General features: G+C 41.3%; 1 protein-coding gene across 2 annotated transcripts in view; it reads left to right on the forward strand.

The window, feature by feature from the left end:
* NDE1 (nudE neurodevelopment protein 1) overlaps positions 1–17,859 on the forward strand; it is a 33,530-nt gene extending 15,671 nt beyond the window's left edge. The window contains exons 5-9 of one of the 2 annotated variants that reach the window (XM_024571720.3): positions 11,263–11,399; positions 12,932–13,111; positions 14,466–14,557; positions 15,613–15,764; positions 16,457–17,859. In XM_024571720.3, coding sequence (XP_024427488.2) covers positions 11,263–11,399; positions 12,932–13,111; positions 14,466–14,557; positions 15,613–15,764; positions 16,457–16,469 — 574 coding nt within the window. In that variant the 3' untranslated portion in view covers positions 16,470–17,859. The remainder of the gene's footprint in view (positions 1–11,262; positions 11,400–12,931; positions 13,112–14,465; positions 14,558–15,612; positions 15,765–16,456) is intronic. The other variant, XM_024571719.3, reaches the window with a different exon arrangement.
* The last annotated feature ends 720 nt before the right edge of the window (positions 17,860–18,579 follow it).

The following is an 18,579-nucleotide window of genomic DNA, read 5'->3' on the forward strand; positions in this document are numbered from 1 at the left end:
CCTCTGTGCTCTGCTTATTCACCCCTCGCTCCCCTAACTCCTCTTAACCACTCATTTTCTTACTATCCCCACGGTTTTGCCTTTTCCAGAACGTGATATCATTGAACTTAAAGAGTATGTAGGCTTTTTGTATTGGCTTCTTTCATTTAGTAACATACATTTCAGGTTCTTCATGCCTTATTCATAACTCATTTCTTTTTAGCACTGAATAATATTCCATTGTCTGGATGCACTGCAATGTTTTTATTCACTTAGAGGTTTTCTGAATGTAAACATGTAAATTAGGCAGAGGAGTGGGGTTCTAAGTAACTAGAGGAAGTATACGAGTACATCATTAGCTCAAGTACACATCATTCCTGTAACTCTTTGTGGCTAGTCCTGTGTGGCTTTGCCAGGTCTCTAGAAACTCCTTGCCCATCTTATGAGCTCACAAAGAGAAATATATACTTGCTTGGATGAGGATTCATCCAACAAAAATTCCACCTTTGATAGTAGTTCCACAGGACATTTTGTGAAAGAACATAATCGTACTCCAAGGTACCAACCCTGAAATGTTAGGCCATGGCTGTAAAGCCCTAGTTTTTCCTCAGGTATCTGCCAATTATACTCATAAAAAGAAAAATGCCTTGAAATAGATGCAAAGACAAAGTACTTCTGTACTAATTAATTATGTTATCAAGATTGTTCTTGATTTATTGGGCATCAAAGGAAACTTATATGTGGCACATATCAAATCACTTTAATGACCAAAGGTGAACAGATTAGATAATTTAAGCCTTAAAATAGTTTTTAGTGATTATGTCCTTCCACATTTTCTTTTGCTTTAGATCACTGATAACATTATGTTTATTCAGGAAAAAATCTATAAATACCAGCATAAGTATAGCAAAGTAGTAGTACATTCTCAGTGTTAATTTTATATCAGATGTTTTGGCCTTTTAGTACACATTCATTTTTTATTTTATTTTTTTCAATTACAGTCAACATACAATATTATATTAGTTTCAGGTTTACAGCATAGTGATGAGACATTTATATAACTAGTGAATTGACCCCTCTGATAAGTCTAGTGCCCATCTGACACCATATGTAGTTATTAAGGTATTGACTGTGTTCCTTCTGCTGTGCTTTCCATCCCTGTGACTGTTTTATAACTGGTAATTTGTACTTTTTAATCCCTTACCCTTTTTCATATAACCCCCAGCCTCCTTCCCATGTGGCAGCCAACAGTTTGTTCTCTGTATCGTCTTTATCCATTCCTCTATCGATGGACACTTAGGCTGCTTCCATATCTTGGTCATTGTAAGTAATGCTGCAGTGAACATGGGGCACATGTCTCTTTTTGAATTAGTGTTTTGGGTTTCTTCGGGTAAATACCCACAAGTAGAATTGCTGGGTTACATGGTAGTTTTATGTTTAATTTTTTGAAGAATTTCCATTCTGTTTTCTATGATGGTTCTAACCATTTTACAATCCCACCAACAGGGCACAAGGGTTCCCATTTCTCCACATCCTCGCCAGCACTTACTGTCTGTTGATTTACGGATGATGGCCATACTGACAGGTGTGAGGTGATACCTCAGTGTGGTTTTAATTCGCATTTTCCTGATGATAAAGGATGTCAAGTGTCCTTTCGTGTGTCAGTCAGCCCACCTGTATGTCCTTTTTAGAGAGATTTCTATTCAGGTCCTCCACCCATTTTTTAATCGGATTGTTTGTTTTTTGGATGTTGCATGAGTTCCTTATATATTTAGGATATTAACCCCTTATTTGATGTGTTATTGGAAAATATCTTCTCCCATTCAGTAGGTTGCCTTACGTTTTATTGATAGTTTCCCTTGCTGTGGAAAAAATTTTTAGTTTGATGTAGTCCCATTGTTTGTTTTTGCTTTTGTTTCCCTGTTCTAGGAGACATATCCAAAATCAGTGATGTCAGGAGTTTATTGCTTATGTTTTCTTCTAGTTTTATGGTTTCAGGTCTTAAATTTAAGTCTTTATTCCATTTTGAGTTTATCTTTGCCCTGATGTAAGAAAGTGATCTAGTTTCTCTCTCTTGCACGCATCTGTCCAGTTTTCCCAGCACCATTTATTGAAGAGACTGCTTTTACTCCATTATGTATTCTTGCCTCCTTTGTTATAGATTAATTGACCATATAGGTGTGGGTTTATTTCTGTTCCATTAATCTGTATGTCTATTTTTGTGACAGTATCATGCTGTTTTGATTACTATAGCCTTGTAGTATAGTTTGATAATCAGATAGTGTGATACCTCCAGGTTTGTTCTTCTTTCTCAAGATTGCTTTGGCTATTCAGTGTTTTATGTAGTTCCAACAAATTATAGAATTATTTATTTTAGTTCTGTGCAAAATACAGTTGGAATTTTGATAGAAGTTGTGGTGAATCTGTAGATTGCTTTGGATAGAATTAATATTTTAAGAATATTAATTCTTGCAATTCATGACCAAGGAATATTCTTTCTATTTATTCGTGTTTTATTCACTTTCTTTCATCAGGGTGTTATAGTTTTCAGTGAACAGGTTTTCACCTCCTTGGTTAAATTTATTCTTAGGTATTTTTTTTTCTGATGCAATTGTAAATCTGATTGTTTTCTTAGTTTCTCTTTCTGATAGTTTGTTATTAGTGTACAGAAATGCATATGGATTTTATATCCTGAAACTTTACTGAATTCATTTACTAGTTCTAATAGGTTTTTGGTAGATGATTTTGGGTTCTCTATACTCCTATCATGTCATCTGTAAATACTGCGAATTTTATTTCTTCCTTTCTAATTTGGATGCTTTTAATTTTTCTTACCTAATTGCTATGGCTAGGACTTTCAGTACTGTGTTGGAAAAAAGTGATGGGAGTGGGCATCCCTGTTTTGTTCTTGATCTTTAAAGAAAGCATTCAGCTTTTCACCATTGAGTATAAACGATGGGCTTATCATATATGGCCATTATTATGTTGAAATATGTTCCCTGTCCACCTACTTTTTGAGAGTGTTTCATCATAAACGGATGTTGAATTTTATCAAGTATTTTTCTGCATGTATTGAGATGATCATATGATATTTATCTTTCATTTTGTTAAGGTGGTATGTCATGTTGATTAATTTGGAGCTGTTGAAGCATCCTTGCATTCCCAGGAACAACTCCTACTTGATTGTGGTATATGATCTTTTCTTGTTTGTTTGTTTTAAATATTTTATTTATATTTATTTTTAGAGAGAGGGGAAGGGAGGGAGAAAGAGAGGGAGAGAAATATCAATGTGTGAGAGATACATTGATTGGCTGCCTCTTGTGCCCCCAACTAAGAACCTGACCTGCAACCCAGGCGTGTGCCCTGACTGGAAATCGAACTGGTGACCTTTCGGTTCACAGGCCAGCACTCAATCCACTGAGCTACAGCAGCCAGGGCACATGTGTGTGTATTAAGGATATTGGCTGGTAATTTATTTCTTTGTGCTGGCCTTGTCTCCTTTTGGTATTTGGGTAATGCTGACCTCATAAAATAAGTTTGGAAGATCTCCCTCCTCTTTAATGTTTTGGAAGTATTAAAGAAGGATAGTTGTTAAATCTTCTTTGAATGTTTGGTAGAAATCACCTGAGAAGCCCTCTGGTCCAGGACTTTTGCTTGTTGTGAGGCTTTTGATTGCTGACTCGATCTTTTTAATAGGAATAAGTCTATTCAGATTGCCTTTTTCTTCTGATTCAGTCTTGGAAGATTATATATTTCTAGGAATTTATCCTTCTCTTTTAACTTGTCCAGTTTTTGGTATATAATTGTTTGTAGTAGTTTCTTATAACTTTTTGTATTTCTACCAGTTGTAACTTCTTTCATTTTAATTTTATTTGATAAGTCTTTATTTCCTGGTTAGTCTAGCTAAGGGTTTGTCAATTTTGCTTATCTTTTCAAAGAACCAGCTCTTAGTTTCATTGACGTTCTGTTATCTTTTTAGTGTCTATTTCATTTATTTTTGATCAGATATTTATTATTTCCTTCTTTCTAATTTTGGGCTTTACTTGTTCTTTTTCAGGTTCCTTTAGGTGTAAAGTTAATTTGTTTATTTGAGATTTTTCTTTTTCCTTGAGGTAGGCTAAATTCACATCTTTTTCCACTGAATTGAACTCAACTCTGTTTTGTGAGAACCTCTCATATATCCTGGGGTCTAATTCTGGATTCTATATTTTGGTCCAATGTATAATTTGTGAATTACTATACCAACACCATAATGACTCGATTAGTGTGACTTTGTTCTGATTTCTGGCAAGCCACTGGTGTACCATTGGTCCCACTCATAAATCACTGATCAAAGCAGGTCATGTCAAGCAGGCCAAGCCATGTCAAGGGGTGAGAAGGTACATATTTCACCCACAATGAGGCCATAGCAAGGGTGTGGATGCAGGGAAGGTAAAGAATTGGGACTAATAATTCAGTCTACCATGAAGAGATTATTCATTCTTGTGTTTCAAAAATAATATACAGAGAGGTACAGTTTTTCATGCAAATTCAAGCAATTGAAAATAGAAATTCATATTATTCCTGTCTTTTTTTTTAAAAACAAAAGAGCATTTTATACACATTGTCGTACACCTTGCTTTTTCACACATCAATAGATCTCGCAGATCTTCCTGTTTTTTTATCCTCCCCACCCAGGTGCATAATGTTACATTGTATGGTTGACCTTATATTGGGTAACACATAATAATTTATTTATCCAGTCCCCTGTGGATGGATATCTACTTCATTTCCATTCTTTTGCAGAGATAAGAATTGCTGTAATGAGTGGTAAGCATTGCTTGGACAGGTGTATGTATCTGTAGAGTAAGTTTCCAGAAGTGAAATTGCTGGGTGAAACACCTATGCATATGTGATTTTGGTAGTCATTGCCCTGTTCTCTACATAGTTGTAACAGTTGACATTTCCAATAGCTGCGTGTGTAGTAGGTCTCTGTTTTCCAAATGGCTTCGCTAACAGTGTGGTTTTCAGACTTTGGGTTTCTGCCAGTCTGGTAGGTGACAGGTGCATTTCTGAAGTGAGTGAACTTGAGCTCCTTTTCTTATATTTAAGGACTCTTTGATTTGTTTTTCTATGAACTTTGTTCATTTTGCCTGTTTTTAAATTGGGTTGTGTTTTCATCAATATCTAGGAGATCTTTTTATATTTGTGATATGAATTTAAAATATTTGGAGTTTATCTTTTGTCTTCCAGATTTTCTATTGTATTTTTTTTAAGTTACTCGATTTCTATGTAGTCAAAATTTTTATTAGTCAGTCATAGTTAGAAGGGCCTTCTACAGTCCCAAGTTATAAAGCAAGTAGCCTGTGTTTCCTTCCAGTAGTATTTTTATATTTTCTTCTTTTTTCTTTCTGTTTTTCTTTTCAGCTTTACTTCTATTTTCTAATCACTTTTTAGTTTTAATTACAATTAATATAAAATATTATGTTAGTTTCAGGGGTACCCCAGTAATGAGTCATTATATAACCTACTAAGTGATCATCTCAATATACCTTGTTCCCATTTGACACCATACATAGTTATTAGAATATTACTGACTGTATTCCCTATGGTGTACTTTACATCCCTGTGACTATTCTGTAACTACCAATTTGTGCTACTTAATTCCTTCACCTTTTCACACATTATTACCTCAACCCTACTCCCATCTGACAACCATGAAAATATTCTGTCTATGAGTGTGTTTCTGTTCTGCTTGTTCATTCTGTTTTTTTAGATTCAGTTGTTGCTAGATAGGTATTTATTGCCATTTTATTGTTATTATTTTTTATCTTTTTTCTTCTTTAGAAGAAAGACCCTTTAACATTTCATGTAATAATACTGGTTTGGTTAATACTCCTTTAGCTTTTCATTGTCTGGGAAGCTCTTTATCTGTTTGTTCTGTTAATTCTAAGCAGTAGCTTTGCTGGGTAGAGTAATCTTGTCTGTAGGTCCTTGCTTTTCATCACTTTGAATATTTCTCGCCAGGGCCTTCTGTTCTGAAATGTTTCTGTTGAGAAATTAGCTGACAGTCCTATGGGAACTCCCATGTAGGTAACTTAACTGCTTTTATCTTGCTGCTTTTAAGATTCTCTCTTTGTCTTTAACCTTTGGCATTTTAATTATGATGTGTCTTAGTGTGGGCCTCTTTGGGTTCATCTTGTGTGGGACTTTCTGTGCTTCCTGGATTTTTGTGTCTGTTTCCTTTACCAGGTTATGGAAGTTTTCTGTCATTTTTTCCAAATAGGTTTTCAATTTCTTGCTGTCTGTCTTCTCCTTCTGACATCCTCATGATGGGAATATTGCTACTCTTGAAGTTGTCCCAGAGGCTCCTTATAGTGTCTTCATTTTTTCTTCTTTTTTCTTTTAGCTGTCCTGATTGGGTGTTTTTTACTTCTTTATATTCCAAATTACTGATTTGGTTGTTAGATTCATCTGCTCAATTCCCTATAAGTTATTCTTCATTTCAGTTAGTGTATCCATCATTTCTGACTGGTTCTTTTTTACGATTTTCATGTTTACTTTTATACGGTTGAAGTTCTCACCAAGTTCATTGAGCATCCTTATCACCAGTGTTTTGGATTTGCATCTAGTAGATTGCTTGTCTCCATTTTGTTTAGTTTTTTTTTCTGGAGTTTTGTTCTGTTCTTTCATTTGGGGCATGTTTCTGTGTCTCATTTTGGCAGCTTCCCTGTGTGTGTTTCTATGTACTGAGCACAACTACTATGTCTCCCAGGCTTGGTAGAGTGGCCTAATATACTAGGTGTCCTGTAGGGCCCAGTAGTGCAACCTGTCTGTTCTTCCGAGCTGGGCACTCCAGGTGCCTGTCCCCCAACCCATGTAGGGTGTGTACCCCCTCCTGCTGTAGGTGATCCTTGATTGCTGTTGGCACATCATTGGGAGGGATTTACCCTCAGGTCAGTCCACTGTAAGGACTGGCTGTGACCACTTTGGAGGATCAGCTGTGTAGGGGCTGACACCATGGAGCAGGACGTACTTCAGAATGGCTCTGGTGCCTACTGAGTCTGCCTCTTGAGTGTGTCATTTGTGGTGGTGCTTCGATGTGATTTGAAGCTGTCCACTGGGTGCGATGGCTCTGAGGCCTTCCAGGAGGTGTAGGCCAAGGTCAGCAACTGCCTGTGTTCTGCCTGGAGCCTCCTGGCATAAGCTACAAAGCTTTCTGCACCTGACTGCTGCTTGTACTGGGCTTGGAGGTGTGCAGGAGAGGCCAAGATTCAAACCTAGGTGGGCTGCCCTAAGTGCCAGGCCTGGGGCCACTGAACAAGAAGTACAGAACACACTAAGGCTAGATGCTACTTGTTTGAAAGATTTTAGGAAAATATGAAGCATGAGCCTAGACAGGCCATTTGTATGGAAAAGGCACTGGAAACAGCTTGGGTGGACCCACAAGTTGGGTGGGGCAGGTCCTCGGGGAATCACCAGGGTGGGGCAAATGGTGTTAGCCAGGTTGATGGAGACTCAGATATAGCACCACCTGCCATCTCTGTTGGGGAGGGTCCAGCAAAGGAATAGCGGCCTCTGCCAGGATTTCATCTGGCAGAAAGCTGCCCCTCCATCTCTCCGCTTGATGCTGGACAATTCAGTTCCTCCCTATATGTCCTTGGTGCCCTTTGAGCTGCTGCCCCAGTGCTGAATCTCAGAGAGAGTGAGTCTGAGTGAGTCCCTGCAGTTTCTTTAAGAGAAGTGTCTGGGACTCTAGAAGCCCTCCATCTCATGCAGCCACAGTCCCTGCTGGTTTTTACAGCCAGAAATTATGAAACTTCTCTTCCTGGCACTGGAACCCTGGGCTGGGAGGCTGGTATGGGGCTGGGACCCCTTGCTCCTCAGGGGTGTCTCCACAACCAAGATAGCCCTTTCAATTTTATTATTGTGATTTTTAAATCCTCACCTGAGGATATGTCTACCAATTTTAGAGAGAGGAGGGGAGGATGAGTGGGAGGGAGGGTGGGAGCGGGGGAAGGAGGGAGAGAGAGAAAGGAAGGAAGGAAGGAAGGAAGGAAGGAAGGAAGGAAGGAAGGAAGGAAGAAAGGAAGAAAGGAAGAAAGAAACATTGATGCAAGAGAGAAACATGAAACATCAATTGGTTGCCTCCTGAACATGCCTTGACTGGATTGAGTCTGCAACCCAGATATGTGCCCTGACCTGGATTGAACCTGCAACCTTTAGCGTACGGGATGATGCTCCAACCAACTGAGTCACTGGGCCAGGGCTCCCTCCTGATTTTTACCTGCCACATGTGGGGGGGGCCAGCCCATTCTGCATCTCCATCCCTCCTACCATTCTCAAAGTGGCTTCTTCTAAATAGCCTTAGTTGTAGGACTTCTGTGCAGCTAGATAGGAGGCAGTTCTGAATAATGGTTGTTCTGTAGTTTAGTTATAATTTTGATGTTCTTTCTTTTTTTGTTTTTCTTTTACTAAGTTGCATTGGTTCTCATTTTGGCCAGTTGTTGAATAGTTGAATGTTAAAATCAGATGGGGTAGATGTCCAAATCATCATTATATTGGGTTGACCAAAAAGTCTGTTTAGTTTTTTCGGTAAAATAAAGGACACATTTTTCATTTTCACCAATAACTTTATTGATTTGGATTATTTTCAGTATGTCGGTTATCTCCCACCTGGTAGAACATTGATTGTTCTCAGTTAATGTGTGCATTCAATGGCGATCAACTCCAACTGGTGTACCCAACTGTGGAGCACCTTCTGGCGAGAAATCTCCAGCACGAAGCCTTGCAAACCACTTTTGACACATTTGATCAGTCACAGCACCTTCTCCATGCACTGCACAAATCTTTTTTTTTTTTTGCGTTTCAGTTGTGTTTTTACCTTTCTTGAAATAATAAAGCATAATATGCCAGAAATGTTGCATATTTTCTCCCATCTGCAATATTAAAATGGCTATACAAAAATTCACCAATTTTGATTTTTTTTTTTTTAAATGCACGCTCATGTGACAGCTGTCCCAGTACAATCTAACAAAGTTGTTTGGATGAAGTTAAAGACAGCTCAGTGCTACTAGAGCCATCTTACGGAAAAAGCCAACCAAACTTTTTGGCCAACCTAATACAGTGAATAAGGTTCTAGAACACTAAACTTTTACTTAAAAAAAAAACCCTTTAAAACATTACAAGTTTATTATAAAATTTTAATAGTTATATTTGGAAAATTAGACAGTCTGCTGCAGAATAATAATTTTTCGGCACCATCAGCAACTTGCTTGTCACGGACCCTATGCTGTACCCCTGTAAAACCGAATGGCTCCCAGTAAGCTGAGGAGGGGGATAACTCTGGATTACTTAGGGCCCAATTGGAAGTAATTAAAAATTAAATCCATTCCTTAAAGGTTATATTATTTAATATACCTAAAAGTTCTACAAAGATTAAAATAGATTTAATATAATTGTATTGTTCTATGTGTTATTATTGCATAGACTTTATTTTTTATTTTTGTGGTAATGTCAAATTTACTATCTTAACCATTTTTAAGTATAAAGTTCAGGAGTATTACCTGTATTCGCACTATTATACAGCAGATCTCCAGAACTTTTCATCTTGCATCATGGGAACTCTGAATCCACCAAACACTAATTCTCCCCTTTCACTGCAGCCCTTGGTAATTACCTTTCTACTTTCTGTTTCTATGATTTTGACCACCTTGGATACTCCACATAAATGGAACCATACAGTATTTGTCGTTTTGTAACTGCCCTGGTCTCTTAGAATAATGTCCTTGAGGTCCATCTATACTGTAGTGTGAAACAGGATTTCTCCCTTTTGAAGGCTGCATAGTATTCCATTGCATGTATGTGTCACATTTTCTTTATGCATTTTTCTGTTACATGATCATTGATCCACACGGGTTCTGCAATGCCAGAAATATCCCTGAAGTTGGTTTTCAGAGTTCTCTGGCATTCCAGAAGCCAGCAGTGGATTTTGAGCAAATACTGAGTTTAAATTTCTGATACAGGTGGAGTTTTTCTGCAGGGTACAGTACCAGGTAGGGATCCAATATTAACTTCATTTTCAGGTGGCTACCCAGTAGTCCTCAAACCTAGAATTGAACTAGCCATACTTCATCAATGATTATGATGCGACCTTTACCACAAATGAAATTCTCACGTGTATTTTATCTTTTTTGTTGTTGTTTGACACGTCAGCCTTAGGGCCATTTGAATCGATTCCACTGTTGTAGTTTTTTCTTTGTTGTTTTTCTTCAGGCACTCCTGGTAACTTTTATCTTATTTACCTCTGAGACCCTTTGAGGGTAGGTTCTAATAGGACATAACCTGGACATAGTAGGATATATTGAATAAATCAATGAATCTATCCCCCTTGCTGTTGAAGGCCCAGAGATATTAAGTTACCCAAGGACATTTAGCTATTTTTACATGAAGAGCCAGGTGTTAACTCCTGGATTCCACTCCCATCTATGCTTCTAATCACTGTGAGCTACAATGAACAGAATGTTAAAGGTCTTCTGGAGACAAACACGGGGTCAGTAATAAAAATTGCTGACACTTACTGAGCACTTAGGTGTGAAACATCTATTGCATGCTTCCTGTATGACTCTGGTTGTTCCCACCCCACCCCCACCCATCTGTGGAGGCACTAGTACTACCCCCACTTTTCATATGAGGAGACTGCCGGCTACCTTTTCTGTGCCTCATAGTTAACAGATTTCGTTATTACAGCACTTCTCAGTGTCTTTAACACAGCGTTCCAGTGAAACGTCTCCCCTCTTCACAAGAAGTGGTTGTTAATGGAGCAGCTAGGCTGGGGTGGGGCATTTTGAACTTCTTATGGTAACTGAGAAATTAAACATGGTCTCTTCTGCTTTTTAAAATGCATATTATTACATTGCGTGTGCATTTTAGTAGGATAGACCGAATACTGTTTGTTATGTGCATCTTCCAGAGAAGGTGGACTCACTGGCATTGACTGACTGGGCCCTGTATGTGGTCCTAATAAGGCCTTGGCTGACTGCTAAGTTTTGTATGCACTTTATCTCATTTAATCCTCAGCACAGCCTGATGCACCTCATGAGCTAAGACAGTGCCTGTTTTCCAGGTGAAGAACCATCCAGGGTCCCAGAAGATTAAGGGGTTCTCAGGTCTGTGGTATCCAGGAAGTACCAGGGCTGGGGCTCACACCCTCATCTCTTGGACCCTTCTTGTCTCCCAGATGTGTAGGCACTGATGGATGTCGCCAATCACTCTCTTGGACAACTTTGCTTTTCTCTTCCCCAGGGCCACAATTATGTCTCTGGAAGACTTTGAGCAGCGCTTGAATCAAGCCATTGAAAGAAATGCCTTCCTGGAGAGCGAGCTTGATGAGAAGGAGAATCTCCTAGAATCCGTTCAGAGACTGAAGGATGAAGCCAGAGGTCAGGAGGCCTGGGCGTTGTTCCGTGTGCCCTCACAAGCATTGTCCCCTCTCCCTGCCCGAGAGCATTGTCTGGTGTTTCCCGTGCTGGAAATCCGCACCCTGCTTGGCACATAGGCTCTCTGGTCAGAGGGTGTGGGACCTCACTGAGCAAGCTTGAGCCTTGGTTCCCACCCCTTGTTGAGAATTGTCAGATGTTCAGCCTGGTAAGGCCCCTTGTGGGTATTTAAACCCACCACCAGCCTAATGTTCAGGAGGAGCGTGAGAGTTTTGTGGGGGGGAAATTCCTGTTGATGGAATTGCCAGCTAGTCCATTATTTTTGTGATTTGATAGCAGCTGATACATGTGGCTTACAACTTCATCGGCATTTGCTCTTTGGAAGCTGGCAGTTCCAGAGGGAGTGCTTTCAAACTAGTATGACATTAGTGCATCATCCAAGTTGGATGCTGTAATGTCATAAGAGATTTTTTTAAGAGTCTCAATTATTTGTTCGTAACATTAACTTAGTTTCTAATGTGTGGCCAATAGAAGGGAGATTAAAAAGAAAAACTCTAGTTTAAAGGGTAGTTGTTCCTAAAGGCCCATCAGTAAGGAAGTGGTTAAATAAATTGCATAGAGTTATTTTGAGGAAGGTTAAGCATTTGTTAAAACTAGCAAGGTGTAGATATAAATGTGGTCGCAGAATACTTGCTAGGACAAACCACCAAAGGGAGAAAGGTAAGTCATAGACAGATGTATGTTTCTGTTTATGCTAAATAAAAAATTACTCGTATTAGATGTTTAATAAATAACCACATACATACAGGGTGAGAGAAAAGTAGGTTTACAGTTGTAAGTATGCAAAACGTAGAGTTTATTCTTGTATTATTATTTATTAATTATTATATTATTTTCAATATGTACAACTATAAACCCACTTTTGCCCCCCGTATACAGTGCATGTATGAAAGTGTAGAGAAAAATATTGGTAAGGTCTCCGTGTTACAGTGATTGCAAGTGGAGAGGAGCATTTGGGGATGGGTCAGGGAAGCATATTTTTCCACTTAGTATTCTACATACCCTGCCACATTAAAATTTTTTTTGAAACAATAAAAGCATTAGTGTATCACTGCTATGTTTAATTATTTTTTAAGATTTTACTTATTTATTTTTGAGAGAGTAAGAGAGGAAGAAAGAGAAGGAGAGAAACATCGATCAGCTTCCCCCCACAGAGGATCTGGTCTGCAACCCAGGCCTGTACCCTGACCTTTCAGTTTGCAGAACAATGCCCAGTCCACTGAGCCACACAGTCAGGGCTGCCATAGTTAAATTTTTAAAAACCTCTTTGTTGTTACTCAAAAGAAAAATCATGTAGTTTTACGAGCCTGCTAGGCATATCCTGTGGGTTTTGTGTCGTTCAGGGTTTCCACCTGGGGTTTCTCATCCTGACGCTGCTTTTCCTTGACCAGTGTGTACTGCTGACGCATCCTCTCCTGTTTCCCCTCCCCATCACCCAAAGCAAGGACTTAACCTGAATCCTTTTCCTGGCCCAGATTTGCGTCAGGAATTGGCTGTGCAGCAAAAGCAGGAGAAACCCAGAACCCCCATGCCCAGCTCAGTGGAAGCTGAAAGGACAGACACTGCGGTGCAGGCCACTGGCTCCTTGCCATCCACCCCCATGGCTCACCGGGGACCCAGCTCTAGCTTCACCACACCAGGGACATTCAGACGTGGTAAGGGGCATGGGAGTTGGGAGAACTTTCTTTGCTTCACAAAGCTTTGCTGGGTGAGAACCCGACGTGGGAGTTGAGTAAGAGAGAAATCAGACCAGGCTAGGCAGCAGGGAGCAAAAGGGGAAGCTCTTTGGGGAGAGCATCGAGGTAAGTGAGAAGAGCCTCTTGGCTGTGAGGCAGTAGAGAGCAGTGGAGTCTATGGTGAACTGGAAAACAGAAGCCCCATCTAGAGGGAGCTCTGCGCCTACCACAGGAAATGTGGGCCCAGCAGCAGCAGTCAGCTCCATTTTTCACCAGAAGCCAGAAATCCTCTTGTTGAGTATGAACACTTTCAAATTTAAAATTTCAGTAACCAATAAAAAGTGTTGTGTCGGTCCAGTAATGTATTCTGCTAGAAATGGAGCCAGTGTAACCTGTGTTGTGTTGTAAACAATGAAGAATTTGGGTTTCACCCCAGCCCTTCTCCTTTGCCGACTGATTAACTGTGAGATTCTTCAGGGTCACTCAATATGAATAATAATAATAGATAGTTACTGAGTGCTCAGTCACTCTCGTTAACATGCTTTGCATGTATATGTGTGTGTGTGTATATACACACACGTGTGTGTGTGTGTGTGTGTATAAAACTTGCCTGTATTCTCACCACAGGCCCAGGGTGCAAGTAATGAAGGTGATACCCCCATTTGATGGATGAGGAGACTGAGGCCCTGAGTTGAGGGCTTGTCACCCAGCTGAGGAATAGCAGAACTGGGATTCAAGCCCAGGCAGGCTGGCTGCAGGGCTCACATTACTGTGTATTGCTTTATCCCTTAGCTTGTCCCCTGGAGTGAAGAGACCGGTAAGATTTCCAGAACCGCAGTCTACAGCAGTGTTTACCACACTTCAGCAGGCACAGGAGTCAGCTGGGCATCTTGTCAAATGCACCTTGCATTCAGCAGCTATGGACAGGGTCCAAGATGCATTTCTAACTTGTACCCAAGTGGTCCTGTGCGGCTGGTCCCTGGGTCCTGCTCTCAGGAGAGAGGCTCTGTTGAGTAGAACCCGTACAAATGTGGTTGGCATAGAGGCTCTTCGTGTTGATCAGCTAGATGGAATTTCTGGGATTTTAGGAGGGCTTCTGTTGATTTTGTTGTAAAAGAGTAACAGGTAAAGGTACGTGTTTAATATAGGTATTGTAAGGCTGCTAAAGTTTGGTCATCAAATAGACTCTTACTCTGAGACAGTTAACTATGGAACAAAACAGGGCAGCGTTCAGAATCCAAGGCAAGAGTAGCTTCCTTTGCCTACGCCCAGGGTTTGCACAGACTTGTGACTGAGGGTTGGTGTTACTGTGTGCTCCCTTTTGCACACCCAGGTCTTGATGACTCCATGGGTGGGACTCCCCTCACTCCTGCGGCCAGGATATCAGCCCTCAACATCGTGGGAGACCTGCTGCGGAAAGTAGGGGTAAGACTGGTTGGCGCCTCCTTGGGGTTTGGTGTGGCTTCTGGGCTGTCCTTCAGGATGGTTGTGAGGGGTGACCTTACCAGTTCCTTTGCCCTTTAACCAAGAGTTCATGAGTTGTAGGTGTAGCTCCAGGTTGGTTGCGTCCCTTAGAATCACAGAAGCTTCTGTGGCTGTTGTCATTGACAAACCCCCAGAGCCCTGACTCTGTCATCACTTTGATCCCTGGGGAGATCCTTCTTTCCCTGTGCCATTTTTCCTTGGAATTTGGGAAGTTCAGATGGTCTCTGTGACTTTATTTTCTTAACTTGAAAAAACTGAGAAACATTTGAAAATTGCCTTCTCTCTCTTTATTTCTCAGGGAGTTAAAGAGAAAATCTTGAAAAGCTAGGGCAGGCAACGTGATAGGTTTTATATTAATTACAGGGAAGGATTCTGATTCTGTGCTTAAGACACACATAGGTATTCTTTGTAATTATTCCTTTTATTTATAAAAGTGATGCTTGGAAGGCCACATGGTTTACCTGTGGCTAGTCTGTCGTCAACCAGAACATATGTATACAGAGCTGTAATTTAATAGGAGCTTGAAACTTCTTTCTTATGTTTTTACTTTGGGCTTTTGGTTGTCCGGTTTTCTGATACATTAACAGGTCTCTGTTTTAAAACATTGCACAGCTAGAGCATAGAGAAGCCAGGGGTGGTTTTAGTGCCCTTTTGGCTTTTGTGGGGTCTGTTTACAGCAAGGCAGAGTCCTTGTTTACACCTGCCTCTCTCTGCACGTTTAACAAGGTAAACAAAAGGGAGTGATCCCCAAAATTGATTTCATATTTCCCATAGGCAGAGTTGGATAATTAGTAGGGTTAGTGATTTTCCAGGAAGCACCTAAATATCTTAGACCAGCGGGTCTAAGAGTTGGATGGGCGTTGGATTCCTTTGGAGCCCCGCTTTGGAGCCCCCGTGCACAGCTCGCTGTTTTAGGTTCCCGTCCGCACGCAGCTCCAGGGAGAGCGCAGGGTTCTTATCTTTAACTTGAGAGTTGAAAACATATTTCTCTCCAGGCTCTGGAGTCCAAACTTGCGTCCTGCCGGAACTTCGTGTACGAGCAGTCCCCAAACCGAACGAGTGGCCCCGCCTCAGGGCGGGGGAGCAAGAGCAGAGATGGCGGTGACAGGCGGCCAAGCAGCACCGGCGTGCCTCCGGGTGATAAGGGGTCAGTACCTTTTGCTGTCACTTCCAGTGGGAGCCTCTAACTTCTGAACTAAAGCCATTTTTTAAAGTTGTAGGATTATGTCAGTGAACCTAGTCCTCTACCCCCATCTCTCAAGACAAAGTTAGGTGGTGTCTTCTGTTTGGGCAAACGGCCAAGGAGAGGCTCGTGTTTATTCAGATCCTGCAGCCCCGGCTCCTGGTCACGCTGTGAGGATGTCCTGTATCAATCACTTGTTTGGGACTTGAGCTTCAAACACAGCTTCCTCCAGAAAAGGATTTTTTCCTTTTCTTTTCTTTTCTTTTCTTTTTTTTTTTTACAAAAACCTTTAGAACCTTCTGGAAACTGGCACTAAATTCCAGCCAGACTAGAATCCTAAAGCCAGTCAACTGGATTGGAGAACAAATCTGACCTCTAATGGCTTCATTTGTTTTCTTTCCTGAAGAAACTCAGGGCAGCTTCCAGCTTCAGTGACTTCTCAGGTGTGCTACCATCTTCCTGGACCCCAAGCCACATAAATTTGGTGGGTCCATGGCAGAAAGATGACAGGAAGTGAAGAATCGTTTTCCGTGGCATGCACATAACTTCTGGACCTTTAAAGTGGGTTTTTTAGAAGGTCTTCTGCACCTGGGCTTTTTGTGTGGCCTTGGGAATGTGAGAGCTAGACAGCCAGTGTCCTTTTCTTCATTTCACAGGAGAGAAAATTGAGACGCAGTGACACAGCTCCTGACTCTTGATATTCAGTCTTATAACTGTTGGCCGGTGATAGTCAGTCTGTAGCAGCTGTAATGTCCGCTTAATTTGGTTTGCTCTGTCTGAAGGTCGGGAAAACGCCTGGAGTTTGGGAAGCCAGCTTCAAATCTGTCTTCACCGTCGCTGCCATCAGCCCAGGGTGTAGTCAAGATGTTGCTTTAGGAAATCCACAGAAGCGAAGCCACTGCTGTCTGTGCAGGAGCTGTTACCTTTCTTCCTCTCTTCACACTAGGTTGTTTTTTTTTTTTTTTTAAGTTAGTTTGAGAAATATGGGCAAGCAGTCCCACTAGCCAATGACTGAGGCCGTCGCCTGTGGCCCCTGGCGGTTGACCTTGTGAAATGTGGTTTCTTAATCCCCAGCCTCCCTGTTGGTGTGCTGCGGAAGGAGAGAGACAAACCGGGCCCTCTGGAAAGGGCTTTGAGGTGTGGGTGCTAAGGCTGCCCCATTGTTATGAGCTGACCCAAGTCCTGATTGGCCTTGAAAGGTGTTTTTAATGTCTGGAGACGCCTTTCAGCGGGGACCTGAGCCCACCTCAGGCTCACCCCAGCCCCATTCAGCCGGAGCTTTCTTCTAGAACAAAGTCTCCCAACACTGTGCGGCACAGCAAGGATCTGTGCGCTGAAATCACGTCTAGGAGTGGAGAGCAGACGAGGCACGTGCTTATTGGAACGGGTGCAGTGCACCTCCCACACTGTTCCACCTGCCTCTCGTTGAAGCTTTTAGAGGAGTGCTTGAGTTTCAGAGCACATTTTATGGGGACCAAGTCAGTGGAAAATCTGTCCTTTTTAGATCTGTCCCGACTGTTAGTTGTCCTGAGCCACGTCCCTGGCATGGGGGTGACCTCCACTTCATGACCCTCAAGGTCATTGGGATGGAGTGGCCTTAGAAATACAGCCTTTAAGAATAGGATTTCATTCAAGGCCATAATGAAATAATCAGGGTGACCCTTCACATAAGATTAACCCCCCAGGATTGTTTTGGAAGCCTCCTTGTCAAAGAAGAAACGAACACAGGATTTTCAGCCTGGACAGGGTATATACTCATCACTGCTTGTTGTGAACTGCTGTCTCACGCTTTCGGTCTCAAGTAAAAAGAAGACATGAATTCAGGAGCATGTGTGTAGCTTAACGAGCTTCCTTTTGTTACTAAATTATTTTTACAAAAGACCAGCAAAAAGTATCCCTGATTTGAAAATGGAACTTTTCAAGTGCTACTGAAATTCTACGGAGAATTAAACTTCAGTGCCTGGTTCATTATCCTAGAAACATGCTAACCTGTATTGGTAAAAAGATGTACTTTTATTTTTTTAAAAGAACAATAAAATCAAGAGAAACTAATTTTCAACTAGTGTGTGGTGGTGGTCAGTAAGTGCTGCTGTGTTCTGTGTTTGCCCGTGTGGTGGTAAAAGACTTTTGTTTTTTTAACCAAGTAATTAAATATTTAAAAACCTACTTTTAAACATTTCCCTTCAAATCAGCTCCCTAGAACTGTATTTGGGATACGTCTGTGTACAGTTCAGGGTGTGTTAGCATTTGGTCTTCCAGCTGAGCCTTCGAGGTTTCCCTGTTCACACTCGACTCAAACCTACTTGAGCCCATGGGGTGGGGGCGTGGCATCGTTTGTGTTGAACTGTTGCGAGGAATCTGTCTGGAACACTCAGGATGAGGAAGGAAAGGGCCCACAGCCCGGTTTCTTACAGCCCTCGCACGAAGAATGTTTTTGTGTGTGTTTTTAAAGGGTTTTTTCAGAGAAAATGAATCCATGACAGAGACCATCTATAAACTAAAATATTTACTCTCTGGCCTTTACAAAGTTTGTCAAACCCTTGTTGGGTGAAGTCTTGTGTTTTGACTTAAAAATTCAAGGAAATGTTGTATTTATCTTATATACATACTGGTTTTGATGGATAAAGACGTTCTTCCTGCTCACGTTCCTCCTTCCTGAGCCTCGGGCTGCCCGTCTCCTGGTGGGAGAAGTCCCTCACACAGACTCACTTAGCATCCCTGTTCTTTTTGCCAGGTGGGAGCTCGGACAATTTATTTTACCTCCCTAGGCCTCAGTTTC

This window comes from Desmodus rotundus, chromosome 1 (genome assembly GCF_022682495.2).
Source record: "Desmodus rotundus isolate HL8 chromosome 1, HLdesRot8A.1, whole genome shotgun sequence".
Lineage (NCBI taxonomy): Eukaryota > Metazoa > Chordata > Mammalia > Chiroptera > Phyllostomidae > Desmodus > Desmodus rotundus.